The sequence below is a fragment of the Anabrus simplex genome, chromosome 1, assembly GCF_040414725.1.
Source record: "Anabrus simplex isolate iqAnaSimp1 chromosome 1, ASM4041472v1, whole genome shotgun sequence".
NCBI classification, from domain to species: domain Eukaryota; kingdom Metazoa; phylum Arthropoda; class Insecta; order Orthoptera; family Tettigoniidae; genus Anabrus; species Anabrus simplex.
Genome location: NC_090265.1, coordinates 797311817 through 797327733, shown reverse-complemented (window position 1 = coordinate 797327733; position 15917 = coordinate 797311817). Strand labels below are relative to the sequence as shown.

The following is a 15917-nucleotide window of genomic DNA, read 5'->3' as shown; positions in this document are numbered from 1 at the left end:
TGACGGGAGGGTACTCGGAATGAGTAAGCTAAGTTAGGAATGAACTCGATGGATGAAGCTGTACGCATAAACCGACTTCGGTTATGGTGTCATGTGAGGGGAGTGGACGAGGATAGGTTACCCAAGAGAATAATAGTTCGAACCCCACTGTCGGCAGCCCTGAAGATGGTTTTCCGTGATTTCCCATTTTCACACCAGGCAAATGCCGGGGTTGTACCTTAATTAAGGCCACGGCCGCTTCCTTCCAATTCCTAGGCCTTTCCTATCCCATCGTCGCCATAAGACCTATCTGTGTCGGTGCGACGTAAAGCAAATAGCATAGAGAATAATAGACTCCGTTATGGAAGGTAAGGGGAGTAGAAGGAGACCAAGACGACGGTGGTTAGACTGAGTTTCTAACAATTTAAAGTTAAGAGGCATATAACCAAACGAGGCACGCAACTAATTACAAACAGGGGACTGAGTTTAGTAAATTAACAGAAGCTTGCAGACTGAACGCTGAAAGGCATAACAGTCTATAACGAAGATGTATGTAATAATAATACCAAACCCCATGGTGTAACAGCCCGGAAGGGCGTTGGTCTACCAGGCGACTGCTACTAAGCCTGAAGGCCTGCAGATTACGAGGTGTCAGCACGACGAATCTTCTCGGCCGTCCTTCTTGGCTTTCTAGAGTGGGTTCGCTATCTCACCTTCGCATAGCTCCTCATTTGTAATCACCTACGTCGATTAGACCTCGAACCAGCCCTAGGATCCGGGAAAAATCTCTGACTGGGCCGGGAATTGAACCCTAAGGCCTCCACGTAAGAGGCAGGCATGCTATCGCTAGACAACGGGGCTGACATTAATAATAATAATAATAATAATAATAATAATAATAATAATAATAATAATAATAATAATAATAATAATAATTGTCGATCATTCCTTCAATTACAATTTAAATAGTTGCCGAGAAAAATAAGAATAAGAAGAAATATCCACAGTTCTATCCCCAGAGGCAAGGAACTCAACTGAAAACATCCTAGTTACGAATTTTAGGTAAATCTATATATATATAAAAGTCATTGTATGTATGTGGGTGGGTGGGTGGGTGGGTGGGTGGGTTTGTACCACATCTCCTCCCAAACCATTGGAGCGATTTCAACCAAATTTGATACACTTATGACTTGGTATCAGGAGACAAACCGCGTGGGGGTAAGACATCTCAAACACCCCTGGGGGCGGGGGGGGGCGAGGGGGGTCATATATAAAAATAAATGAAAATAGTGTCGAATCCATACTTTTCGGGGTCGCTGAGATGAATAGTGACACTCCGATATTTTTAAAAGTCCGAGTTCATCCCCTTTGGGGTGGGGGCGAGGGGGGGAGTGATATATATAAATAATAGAAAATAATGTCGAATACATAGTTTTCGGGGTCGCAAAAGTGAATAGCGACACTCCGGATTTTTGGTATCAGGAGACAAACCACGTGGAGGTAAGTCATCCCAGGAACCCTTAGGGGCGGGGGGGCGAGGGGGTCATATATAAAAATAAATGAAAATAGTGTCGAATCCATACTTTTCGGGGTCGCTGAGATGAATAGTGACACTCCAATTTTTTTAAAGTCCAAGTTCAGCCCCCTTTGAGGTGGGGGCGAGGGGGGAGTGATATATACAAATAATCGAAAATAATGTCGAATACATAGTTTTCGGGGTCTTCAAAGTGAATAGCGACAATCCGGATTTTCAGTATCAGGTGACAAACCACGTGGGGGTGAGACACGCCAGGAACCCTTAGGGGCGGGGGGCGAGGGGGTCATAAATAAAAATAAACGAAAATAGTGTCGAATCCACACTTTTCGGGGTCGCTGAGATGAATAGTGACACTCCGATTTTTTAATAAGTCCAAGTTCAGCCCCCTTTTAGGATGGGAGCGAGGGGGGAGTGATATATACAAATAATCGAAAATAGTGTCAAATACATAGTTTTCGGGGTCGCCAAAGTGAATAGCGACACTCCGGATTTTTGGTATCAGGAGACAAATCACGTGGGGGTAAGACAACCCAGGAACCCTTAGGGGCGGGGGGCGAGGGGGTCATATATAAAAATAAACGAAAATAGTGTCAAATCCATACTTTTCGGGGTCGCTGAGATGAATAGTTACACTCCGAATTTTTTAAAAGTCCAAGTTCAGCCCGCTTTGGAGTAGGGGCGAGGGGGGTGTGATATATACACATAATCGAAAATAGTGTCGAGTCCATACTTTTCGTGGTCGCTTAGGTGAATAGTGACATCCCGGGAATTTTTAAATTCCAAGTTCAGCCCCCTTTAGGGTAGGGGACAAGGGGGGAGTGATGTATAAAAATAATCGAAAAGAATGTCGAGTACTCTTCGGGGTCGCTGAGATGAATACTGACACTCCGGATTTTTACTATCAGGAGACAAACCACGTGGGAATAAGACACCCCAGGAACAATTAGGGGTGGGGGACGGGGGGATTGAGATATGAAAATCATCAAAGTACATACTTTTTTGGGTTGCTGTGATGAATAGTGACACTCCAATTTTTTTAAGTCCAAGTTCAGACCCTTTGGCGTGGGGGCGAGGGGGAAGTGATATATACATGTAATCGAAAATTGTGTCGAATACGTAGTTTTCGGGGTCGCCAAAGTGAATAGCGACACTTCGGATTTTTAGTATCAGGAGACAAACCACGTGGGGATAAGACACCCCAGGAACCATTAGGGGCGGGGGGCAAGGGGGGTCATAAATAAAAATAAACGAAAATAGTGTCGAATCTATACTTTTCGGGGTCGCTTAGATGAACAGTGACATCCCGGGAAATTCTTAATTTCAAGTTCAGCCCCCTCTAGGGTGGGGGGCAAGGGGGAGTGATATATAAAAATAATCGTAATTAGTGTCGAATCCATGGTTTTTAGGGTCGCTGAGGTGAATAGTGGCACTCTGGACTTTTAAGGTCCAAATTAAGGCCCCTTTTGTGGTGAGTGGTTAGGAAGGGAATTAGATATAAAATAATCGAAAATAATGTCACATCCATGGTTTAAAGTGTCACTTAAATGAGGAGTGACACTCCGGTTGTCGTTTAAGTCCAAGTTGATCCCCAATTGCCAGGCGGGTGAGAAGGAGTCAAGAACAGAAAATATCCAAATGACCGAGATTAAGGATGTTTTTTTCTACGTTCCAGTATAACTGTCAGCAGAACTTAATACAAATATTACCTATTACCTGAAAAAAAATACTAAGGGGGAAAGACACCCCTTGAATCCTTAGGTAAGGGTACGAAATGTAATTAAGACTGAAAATGACCGATATTAGTGTTGAATCCATACGTTTCGGGACTACGGGAACAATTTCAAACAAACTTGGTCACTTATGACTTATTATCAGGAGACAAAGTGCGTGGAGGTATGACAACCCTAGCACACATACGACGGGATGAGGTGTAGAAATAATCGAAAATAGTGTCGAATCCATTCTTTTCGGGGTCGCTGAGATGAATAGTAACGCTCCAATTTTTTTAGAAGTCAAATTTCTGCCTCCTTTCGCATAGCGGTGAGAAAAAGTGAAAAACAAAATTTCGAAAATGACCGAGAGAATGGACGCATGTGTGTATACTGGACCTACTGTCTCGAGAAATATACCCTAGGGGTAAGAGACTCCTAGCCTCTAAAGTAGGGGCGAAATGTAAATATTAACCGAAAATAACCGAAATTTGTGTCTAATCCATATTTTTCGGGGTCGCTGAGATGAACTGTAACACTCTGGATGCCGTTTAAGATAAAGCTCAGTCCTACTCGGCAGGCGGATGAGAACTGGCAAAAAATTGAAAACGTCCAAAGGGACAGAGTTTAAGGATGTGTGTATGTTTTAGCATATCTCTCAATCAAACTTGGTATACACATGACTTACTATATAGAAAACATTACTGTGGAGGTCAGATACACCTAGCCCCCGCTGGTGTTGGGGAATGAGAGGGGCTGACGTGCAAAAATAAGGAAAATAACCAATATTAATGTCGAAATCCATTGTTTATGTGTCGCTGATACGAACTGTGACGCTGTGGATAGCGTTTAAGTCCACGTTCAGCCTCCATCGAGGCAGGAACTGAGAAGGGCTTAAAAGTAAATAATATAAAATGACCGAGATTAGTTTTTTTTTTTTTTGCTAGGGGCTTTACGTCGCACCGACACAGATAGGTCTTATGGCGACGATAGGATGGGAAAGGCCTAGGAGTTGGAAGGAAGCGGCCGTGGCCTTAATTAAGGTACAGCCCCAGCATTTGCCTGGTGTGAAAATGGAAAACCACGGAAAACCATCTTCAGGGCTGCCGATAGTGGGATTCGAACCTACTATCTCCCGGATGCAAGCTCACAGCCGCGCGCCTCTACGCGCACGGCCAACTCGCCCGGTACCGAGATTAGTGTTTACTCGATAATTAAATAATCTAAAACTTGAAGTCAGATACATCTAACTACATGATAAGTCGTAAAATCAACATCTCAAAAAGAATTCTATAAGCATTCACTTCACACTCAACTAACTGGTAATACAAATATTAAATGTAAACATTCAAAAACTATCCGGGCAACGCCGGGTACTACAGCTAGTATAATGATAAAGTATGAGAATATATTCTTTATTTATTCCCAAAATTTACAATCCTTTTCTTACTCATCATTAAGTGGTCGATTAGATTAGCAGTTTGCCTTTCTCTACCACTATGAGCGCTAATGTGAGTCAATGTATTGTTTCACTTAAGCACCACTACGAGCGCTAATGTGAGTCAATGCAGAGTTTCACGTATGCCTTTTAACTACATTCGGAGTGGACATTTTTCAAAGAATCAAAAACCGCCAGAGGGAATTGAACCAAGGAACACATTACAGAAGAATTATGTAAATAAGTTAAGAGGACCCGGGTCTTCCTATATCTCCAATATTAAATGTAAGGGATATTTTCTTCTAAACTGTTAACATCAGAATGATAAAACCTTTTACAGTAGTATATTACATTTATTTATCATCATTTATCATAGAGATTTTAATATATTGGTACTTTATGGAAAGATATTAATTATTTTGTTACTGAGAATAATTAACACATTTTTTGACATAGTAGGATTATTTTTGACATAAAATCTTCATCAATGTAAGGAGGACAAAGGGGTATGTATGATAGACGGCATTGTTTTCAATCCCTGAACGTTTGAGGTCTGTATCTCTAACAGTTTAGGAGAAAATGTTCCTTATATGGCATTAAAGCTTAACTAACTTTCTAGTGGAGTCCAGCACCATAAGACGAGTTTTCACTGTCAGTTGGCATTTCCTCATTTAGTCTTCTTTTTACACATTTCATTCTTTGTCTGGCTTGCCTCTTACACTCCTTTTATTTCCTTCAGCACTCCGTTTCCTCTTATTGTCTATCAACATCATAGCAGTGACCATCACTCCCATCTTCTGCAGCACATCACACTTTATAATGTTACATTTGTTGTATGAAGCAATAGCATCATAATACTCCAAAATGAAGAGTATACATTTTCAGGAACAGATTTTTTGGATTCTGGTCCAAATTACATTATTCACACTCTCACTTTAACTTCGAAATCCTTTGTATCGTTTGATATTTAGTGACATAGGTCGTTTTGAAACATTCATTACGGTACATAATACTGAACTATCAGCTTTTATAGCAAAGAAATGTTAACTATTTTGTTCACGTTATTATTAATACACTGTTCCAATAAAATGTAGCATTTTTTAGTTGATCCATGCAACTTCTCGCTTGCGCTTGGGACGGGAATAGATATCATTCCATGTATATCCTCACTATTTTCAGAATCATTTCCTATGGTACGAGAAACTGTCTCAGTTCTAGTAGTGTTCCTCTTATAAACTCTATTACTAAATCGAGGCATGTTCGGTAAGTTCCAGTTACACAATAGAAATAATCCAATACAAATCTTGAACTAACCACCAATTGACTCAGTGTAAACAACGATATCCATGGAGCAGTGCAATGCAGACAAAACAGTAGCCTGTCAAATCAAGAAGCCAACACAAGAAATATGTCCTACTATATTATCTTTGGAAAGGCCGGGAAATATGAATAAAGATGTGTTCACTCAACGCGTATCCATGGGAACTGTATGTGGCAAAACACCCACTACAGCGTATTATTAAAAACTACTTTTAGTACTTGGAGTTGAGATACCGAGAAGATTATTATGCCATTTTAAAGAGGAAAAGATGTAGTATTTCATTTCATAAAAAAAAACTGAAAATCGAAAATTACAACATTTTCTGAGTCCGGGTTCCCTTAATTTGGTAAGGATTCGAATAAAAAGGAAAACGAGTAAAGAAACAAAGCTGCTTTTCAGGAGCATTTAGGCCGGAAGTGATTTTTGAAAATTGTATTTTTTGAGTTTGATAGAGTTATCCAACTTTTCCGGGCCCTTTAGCCCTTCATATTTCGGCACAATTGAGGAAATTTGTTAATTTTACGTTTTTCGTAGTATGGGGACCCCTAATTTGTGTGCTACGAAATGTTTTCAGCATTTTCGTGCAGCCCGTGTAAGGCAGACCCTCCGATGAGGGTGGGCGGCATCTGCCATATGTAGGTAACTGCGTGTTATTGTGGTGGAGGATAGTGTTATGTGCGATGAGTGAGCTGCAGGGATGTTGGGGACAGCACGTACACCCAGCCCCCGGGCCATTGGAATTGACCAATGAAGGTTAAAATCCCCAACCCGGCCAGGAATCGAACCCGGGATCCTCTGACCCGAAGGCCAGTACGCTGACCATTCAGCCAACGAGTCGGACGTTTTCAGCATTAAAAATCCGGGAACATTTCTTTAACATTCTCGTAAACTTACTGGCACTGGCTTCTAACTTTTCACGGACACTTAAGTGCCAATCGGGTAAGCTTGGGTTCGATCTCACAATCCTGAGCGTAGAAAACGAGCTGTAACAACACTGCAGTGTTTTTGACAGTGTTTGACTTTGCTTGTTAGAGTCCCCCGTGGGACGTGGTGCGCCCAGTTCCTCTTAGAGCTCGTGTCGCAGGCAGCCCACCAATTCTTGTTGAGTATTTCTTCAGGAGACTGGTGAGATGTTTTAGAGAGTCACGCGAGCACGCGATGCCGGCCACTGTGATAGCCGGTCGTAAACTGCGATAACAGGAATCGTGAACAAGTAGTAGCTCAGTTAACACTCTGATAGTCGTAGCGCTCATTCGAGTAGCATTAGTACATTTCTTGTCTCATAAAGACTCTTCCTTAAACTTATTTCTCGGGTCACTCAATTTGTTCTCGCTCATTTTTTTAGTTTTGTCTGTAGATTAAGTCTACACTTTGAACCATAATTTGACCAGCGAGCGTCACAAGAGTATGAACATTGTATTCGGGAGATGGTGGGTTCAAATCGCACTATCGGCAGCTCTAAAACTGGTTTTCCGTCGTTTCGCATTTTCACACCAGGCGAATGCCGGGGGTCTACTTTAATTAAAACCACGGCGGCTACCTTCTCATTCCTTGCCCTTTCCCAACCTGAAGTCGCCAGGAACCTTGAATGGGTCTCTTGCATAAAAATGTATTTATTTTATTAATTTAATTCATTAATTGATTTAATTATTAGATACAGCCTATGGAGGGCCATTTTACAATACTACTACTACTACTACTACTACTACTACTACTACTACTATTTTTTTGCTAGGGGCTTTACGTCGCACCGACACAGATAGGTCTTATGGCGACGATGGGATAGGAAAGGCCTAGGAGTTGGAAGGAAGCGGCCGTGGCCTTAATTAAGGTACAGCCCCAGCATTTGCCTGGTGTGAAAATTGGAAACCACGGAAAACCATCTTCAGGGCTGCCGATAGTGGGATTCGAACCTACTATCTCCCGGATGCAAGCTCACAGCCGCGCGCCTCTACACGCACGGCCAACTCGCCCGGTACTACTACTATTAAAATATGTATAAAAGGTAACAATGCTATAAACAACAATATATATTAAGTATCAACAATAAATTAACAATTATTAACAATAACAATAACAATGTAACAACAATGGCAACGATAACTGGCAAGTGCCGATTACAGAAATTAGGAAAAAGAAAGGTCGAGGGTTGGATGGACGGAAGAAAATGGAAACCTGAAGTTTTTTTAATTGCTCTAATTGAAGTACTCACATACTATTCGTTGAATAAAAACAAGGTTTTTACTTGTTGAGGAGAGTAAACATTTTAAGACCCGAACTAGACAATGGTTCCAGTGTATCGGACTCTCGCCAGGATTACTCGATTCGAGAACTGGAAAAAATCAAAAGAAAGCAGCTCGATTTGTTCTGGGTGATTTTCGACAAAATAGTAGCGTAAAAAAAATGTTACAAAGTTTGGACTGGGAAGATTCGGGAAAAAGGGACGAGCTGCTCGACTAAGTGGTATGTTCCGAGCTGTCAGTAGAGAGATGGCGTGGAATGACATTAGTAGACGAGAAAGTTTGAGTGCTGTCTTTAAAAGTAGGAAAGATCATAATATGAAAATAAAGTTGGAATTCAAGAGGACAAATAGGGCCAAATATTCGTTTATAGGAAGGAGAGTTAGGGAGATTTTCAATAAATTTCCGAATTCTTTGCAATTTATTTAAGAAAAGACTAAGAAAACAACAGATAGGGAATCTGTCACGTGGGCGACTTCCTTAAATGCAGATCAGTAGTGACTGATTTATTCAATGATTGATAGAATATTCCCTTATACCGTCTTTTCAAGTATTTTGAAATGTTTACATAGGTCTACTTACTGGCTTTTATCGAATGTTAATGTGTCTTTCCGTATGATTTAGTTATCATTTTTGGTTATTAAATTGATAATAACATAAAAAAAATTCTGCCTTCACTACTCTGCTCACTCTTTAGGTCAGACCACAAATGGTTTTAAAGATACTGTACAACTCAGAGCAAGAGCCTTAATTAAGCATTTGCCTGCTGTGAAAATGGGAAACAACTGAAAACCATTTATAGGTCTGTCGATAGTGAAGTTGCTGGTTTTACGCTCCACTAACTACTTTGTGGTTTTTCGCAGGCTCAGTGGCGTCAGAATTTCGTCCCGCAGGAGTTCTTTCACGTGCCAGTAAATCTACCGATATGAACATTTTTTCAATACCATCAGAGTGAGCCGGAATGAAACCCGTCCACTTGGATCAGAGGGCCGAGCTTCACCGCCTCTGCCACTCAGTTCGGATATTATTATTATTATTATTATTATTATTATTATTATTATTATTATTATTATTATTATTATTATTATTATTATTATTATTAATAGTAGTAGTATTATTATTTGCTAGTTGTTTTACGTCGCACCGACACAGATAGGTCTTACGGCGACGATGGGACGGGAAAGGGCTAGGAGTGGGAAGGAAGCGGCCGTGGCCTTAATTAAGGTACAGCCCCAGCATTTGCCTGGTGTGAAAATGGGAAACAACGGAAAACCATTTTCAGGGCTGCCGACAGTGGGGTTCGAACCTACTATCTCCCGAATACTGGATACTGGCCGCACTTAACCGACTGCAGCTATCGAGCTCGGTATTATTATTATTATTATTATTATTATTATTATTATTCCCGGCTCCGTGGTTTAAGGGCAACGAGCCTGTCTCTTACCTGGAGGTCCCAGGTTTGATTCCTGGCCACTTCAATGAATGGCCAAGAGGATTCGTCTCGTTGACCATGCGGCACCTCGTTGGGTATGGGGAGATTGAAAGGGATAGACAAGGAAGAGGGAAGAAGCGGCCGTGCCTTAAGTTAGGTACCATCCCAGCGTTTGGCTGGTGGAGAAGTGGGAAACCACGGAAAACCAACTTCGAGGATGGCTGAGGAGGTAAATCGAACTCTCCCCTCTACTCAGTTGACCTCCCGAGGCTGAGTGGTCCCCGTTACAGCCCTCGCACCACATTTCACATTTCGTGGCAGACCCAGAAAACGAACCCGGGCCTCCGGGGGTGACAGCTAATCATATCTCAACATTACAAACATCTGTGAGACATCGGTTATAACGACATCCAAGGAAAAATTTTGTCGTTATAAACGAGTGTCGTAGTAACTCAGATTCGAATTAACAGTGTAGTGAGTTGGGAAATGAAAAATATACAGTATCGTAAACTTAATTAGGCTTCATCCACGTCACTGCTTTAGCCGCTTAATTTTGTAACCATTCTGTTCAAATGCAGCAACTATTTTTATCCTTTTTCTTCCAAATCTTTTGGACTTTGGAATTAACAACGCCAAACTCACGGCATACGTCAGATTTTAAAACCCCATTCTCATTTTGGTGAATCAGTTTTTCTTCGAACGTCAAAACATTTCTTGTAGTAGTCATACTGCCTTAAAATGCGTGCACTTAGAGGAAACTTCCAGTCGAAACTGACCGCACGCAGGAACCGTTAATACCGCAAGAATTCGGGCGGGTAACAATGGAGTGGGGAATCTGCCTGCATTCCCCGAGGTATATGACAAAAGTGGACAGGAAAGAGTTTCCCAGGTTGCCAGATTACAACAAAATATTTCTTAAAATAATTTCGTTCTTAGGAAATCTTATACCAAACTGAGGCTGAAAATGATGTTATATGGGAGGTAGACATACATACGTTTGTCGTATTAAGCAAGACTGAAAAACACATTTCTTATGAGGAATATGTCCGTACAACAGAAAACATGACGTTATAGACGAGACGTCGCTGAAATCGATGTCGTTATAACGAAGTTCAGCTGTAGTTGTTTTATCTGAAGAGGCAGGAGTGGACATCACACTTTACACAGCAGGGTTTGGTTCTACTTTTGCATCGATAATTTCTAAGCCTGGCACACCCTGGTCTACCACAGCAACAGAAACAATTGAAACACACTCTGTGGAACCCACACAATCATTGCAGTTCAGGTTGACGCGACAAATGCGGCTTCTTTTTGTGTAAGATGATTTTAAAGGAAAGGGGTACAATGAGTTCGCCTACCATGATGGCTCTAAGAATACTTCAGGTTTACAAGGTGCGAAGCTGTGTACATTCTGCTCACGTCCACGGCGGGCTAAGTCCAGCACAGAATTATTAAGGACTCCTCAAACTCCGCCCGGCCATCATTTACTTGGGCACGTGACTGGGGTTGTGATGTCGCCCAGAACTGTCAGAACAGTGGCCGTAGCTCACAAGCAACTAGGGCAATGCTATACTCAGTGTGGACATTCAAAACCAGGAACATTTGGAATGACTGACTTCATATTTGACTGTATTATGTTTACGATGCTTGCGAAGTCTTAATCTTGACAGTTTTTTTGCTATTTGTTTGACGTCGCACCGACACAGATAGGTCTTATGGCGACGATGGGACAGAAAAGGCCTAGGAATGGGAAGGAAGCGGCCATGGCCTTAATTAAGGTACAGCCCCAGTATGTGCATGGTGTAAAATGGGAAACCACGGAAAACCATCTTCGAACCCACTATCTCCCGGATATGAGGTCACAGCTACGCGCCCCTAACCGCACGGCCAACTCGCCCGGTAATATCGACAGTTTATAAAGATGTGAGCTTACATTTGCAAGATGGTGGGTACGAAATCCAGTATCGGCATAACTAGAGATCTGTGGTTTCCCATTTTCACACCAGACAAAACTAACTAAACTTATAGACATGATATAGGCTTTTGGGCATATGCCGTGTCAGTAAAATAAGGTGAAATTCTTTACGTTTTACAGAGAACTATGCTCTGCGTCTTCAGAAGAAAATCTCGACTGTCCTCCAGAAAGGCTTCTAAAACACTGAGCTTTGAATTTAGACGTTACCCAATAGAAGTGGAAATGGCATTCGTCACCAGACGGCTCCTCGGACGTGGTAAAGCGCTAGGGTTCGAAGCGGAAGCTGACGGAACCATCAGAAACAGTCTGAGAGGGTCACATAACATATAACAGGCGTACATACATATGAAGGTATGACATTGACACAAGTCTGGAATGAAACATCTGGCGATGAGGAACGTACGAATTTGGAAATTACCGAAACGAAATAACAATAGTGAAGGGACAGGGAAGGGAACTACCTACGTACATCCTTAATGGCTGGTAACCAGGTATTACTTAATTGATAGCCAGTGTCCCTGTTGAAATCGCTAGGATTTCTACGTATTTCCGCAGCTTCCCGTATAGTCCTGGACCTGTAGTTTCTTGTGTGAGTAAGAGCTCGAGCATCTTGGAACATGACATCATGACCCGACGATATAGCGTGCTCAGCTATTGCTGATTTGTCCGGCTGGTTTAGACGAATATAACGTTCATGTTCCTTGATACGAGTACCAATGGACCGGTATGCTTGGCCAATGTATACCTTACCGCAAGTACAGGAAATTTCGTATACCCAAGGATGTAAAAGTGGGGATAATTTGTCCTTGGTTTTACTCAGACTGTGAGCAATTTTAGTGGCGGTGCCAAACACGGTTTTTATATTGTGTTTGCGGAGGACCTTGGCAATTCGATCTGTGGTGTTGTGAATGTAAGGCAAGTAGGCAATTCCCTTCACTTCTTCCTTCTGTGAGCTTTGCTTGATTGTTTCTCTGGGATGCAGGGCTCTATGAATCTGCAAATCGCTGTAACCATTACCCTTGAACGTGACTTTGAGTGTGTCTATTTCCATCTGGATGTTTGATGGCTCACAAATTCGTCTCGCCCTCTTGGTGAGTGTCGAGAGAATGCCTTGTTTTTGTGCTGGATGGTGGTGAGAATCTGCATGAAGATAGAGATTTGTGTGGACAGGCTTATGATAGACGGTATGTCCCAAGGAGCCGTCCGGTTTCTGTCTTACTAGAACATCCAAGAAAGGAAGGCATCTGTCCGACTCCATTTACATAGAGAATTTACATGAAGGATGTTGCTGATTTAGGTGGTTTAGAAATAGATGAAGTTTCTAAGCACCTTCTGTCCAGACTACAAATGTATCATCAACAAACCTCCACCATATCATAGGTTCGATGGGCACCGAAGCAATAGTCTCCTCTCAAAATGCTCCATAAAGAAATTAGCCACTACGGGCGAAAGTGGCTTAGACGCGTTTGAGAGTCACCCCGAGAAATCGGCTTCAAACATAAACACACCGTGGGTTTCAGCCGGTATCACCATAGCGTACTTGTTATGGCGCGATCCTGTCAGCGCGGAGTTCCGTGTTCAAAGTTCTCCAACGGTGAAGTTTTTTCTTCGATTGGTTATCGCAATCCTGTGTTATGCTACGTGCAGATTTGGCAATACCACGTCGCAAAGCCCATTTGAAATCGCTCGCGAAGTAATCTGATTCGCTACATTCAACAGCATGAAATATGGAATTATTTTCAAATTATTTATCAGCATGACCAACCCTCTAACGCTAATATAACCGGTTCACGTTGTTTCTGACCACCCTGTATGGTTGCCGGATATTTTCGTTCACGGGCATTTGCGGTCACTGGAGCAGGGGGTGGACTTCATTAGCTTATTCTCCTCGGGGTATCTCCGCTAACCTGCCTGGGCTCCTGCTCGCTTTTTCTAGATTAACAGTCTGGATAAAGTGTGATGGGAATCCAAATTTAAAAACAAATAATTTACTGTCGACCAAATTATTATATGTACTCGAGTTTGGAGGTTTTTCATTAAATAACCAATAGACCTACAGTAAATCCAATGACGTCATCAGTTTCTTCGCTTCATTTTAAGTTTTAATTTTATGTTAGGTTTTGATTTGGTTAAATGTTAATATATAACATTTTTTTTATCGCAGGTGGTACGCAGGAAGTACACGTTTTTACATGTGTTTCAATCATGCGTTAATTTCAAGACAGTGTTTCTATAATAGCGTAATCTGATCTTGTTTTATCCCTGTTTGCTTTACGTCGCACCGACACAGATAGGTCTTATGGCGACGATGGGACAGGAAAGGCCTAGGAATGGGAAGGAAGCGGCCGTGGCCTTAGCTAAGGTACATCCACAACATTTGATTTTTGTGAATATAGGAAACCAGGGAAAACCATCTTCAGGGCTGCCGACAGTGGGGTTCGAACCCACTTTCTCCCGGATGCAAGCTCACAGCTGCGCGCCCCTAACCGCACGGCTAACTCGCCGGTGTCATCTGATCTAATCCAACTTTCAACACAATATACATTGGGATGTTTTATACTTCGTTTATACATTGCAGAATTGTATGTTTCCAAAAGTATGACATGACTTGTTCTTGTCTTTCACCCGGGTGACGATTGCATGTTGACTTTACCTGTAATTTCTGCACACGTAAGCATTGTAACGTGCAAAATGATGGCTGAATGTATCAGTCTCTAAGTAATGCCCGCTAGAGAAAAATGTTGTTTTCGAAGCGAGCGAGCAGGAGCCCAGGCAGGTTAGTGGGAATACCCCAAGATTAAGCTAATGAGGTCCACCCCCTGATGCATTGACCGCAAATCTGCTTTGACTGATGGGGAATTTCTGTGAGTGGGCACAGGTTTATCTCAGTGACCACACATGTCTGTAACAGCAAGTGTCCGGACACCCCCTGTATAAAATAGTTGTATGCCTGGACCATACAGCAGTTCATGAAAATTACGGCATTTAAAATCTAACGCTCGTTCCAGACACAAAAAGTAAATAATATTTGAAAACTTATTACGTTCTATGTTTCATAACTAATGAATGGGGCCAAATTGTTACCTGATAAGGAAGAAGATCCCGACGACATGGAATAGAGTGACGCTGAGTTAGGTACGGATCCTCCCATGGAATACTGGGAGGCTGAGCTGGGGACAGCCCACTTGCCGCCCCCTACAGAATAACCAGAGGCTGCCCATTTGCCACTACCGCCTGCAGGCACCGAGTAGTGCGACGCTGACGACGGCAAGAGGACACCTCCGACGCCGCTGCCGCCATTCTGCTTTAGACGCAGGATCTTGGCACGGCAGATGACGCACCGCAGTGGTAGGAGACGCTGCGACACCGCCATCTGGATAGTTTTCACGAAACATTTGCGGCACACCACACGATGACCGCACGGCGAGGTCTGCATCGTCGCCTTGGCGTTCACACAAATCACACACTGGAACAATACAAGACGAGAAGCAGAAATCAGTAAAGCAGTCTAAATTATATCATTCAATAAGTCTAAATTATTATTTTTAGTCAATTTACAGTCCAGGTTTGGTTTCTCTCTCGGACTCAGCGAGGGATCCCAGCTCAACCGCCTCAAGGGCAGTATTCTGGAGTGTGAGGTATTTGATCGGGGATACAAGTGGAGAGGAGGACAAGTACCTCATCCAGGCAGCCTCACCTGCTATGCTGAACATGGTCCTTCTGGGGGATGGGAAGACTGGAAGGGATAGACAAGGAATAGGGAAGAAAGTGGCTGTGTGCTTACGTTGGGTACCATCTCGGCATTTGCCTGGAGGATAAGTGGGAAACAATGGGAAACCACTTCGAGGATGGCTGAGGTGGGAAATATAATCGCTATCTACTCAGTTGACCTCCCGAGGCTAAGTGAACCCCGTTCCAGTCCTCGTATCAGGTTTCAAATTTTCGTGGCATAGCCGGGAATCGAACCCGGACCTCCGGGGGTGGCGGCTAATCACACTATCCACTACACCATAGAGGCGGACTGTGATTGTTGTTAATATAGTCAATTGTGCAAATTCATGTAAATTGAGTAAAGAAACAAGTAAGATACTTTTTTATATTTAGTGATTATATGTCATAATGTACATTTTTGTCAAGATGGAAATTTAATGGGTAGTTATACCTATGCATTTTCACATAATAACTAAGTAAGTTATTAAATCGTGATCGGAGCCACGGGCCTTCGGTTTTACGTTGTATCTGAACCACATGTGCGTGATTTTTCAATTCAAATCTCCACATGTATT

General features: G+C 42.4%; 1 protein-coding gene across 1 annotated transcript in view; it reads right to left on the bottom strand.

The window, feature by feature from the left end:
- Positions 1-15082, bottom strand: part of LOC136873596 (uncharacterized protein DDB_G0284459-like) — a 76968-nt gene extending 61886 nt beyond the window's left edge. Inside the window, exon 1 of the mRNA XM_067146713.2 lies at positions 14716-15082. Within this exon, the coding sequence (XP_067002814.2) occupies positions 14716-15067 (352 nt within the window). The 5' untranslated portion in view covers positions 15068-15082. The remainder of the gene's footprint in view (positions 1-14715) is intronic.
- Between the last annotated feature and the right edge of the window lie 835 nt (positions 15083-15917).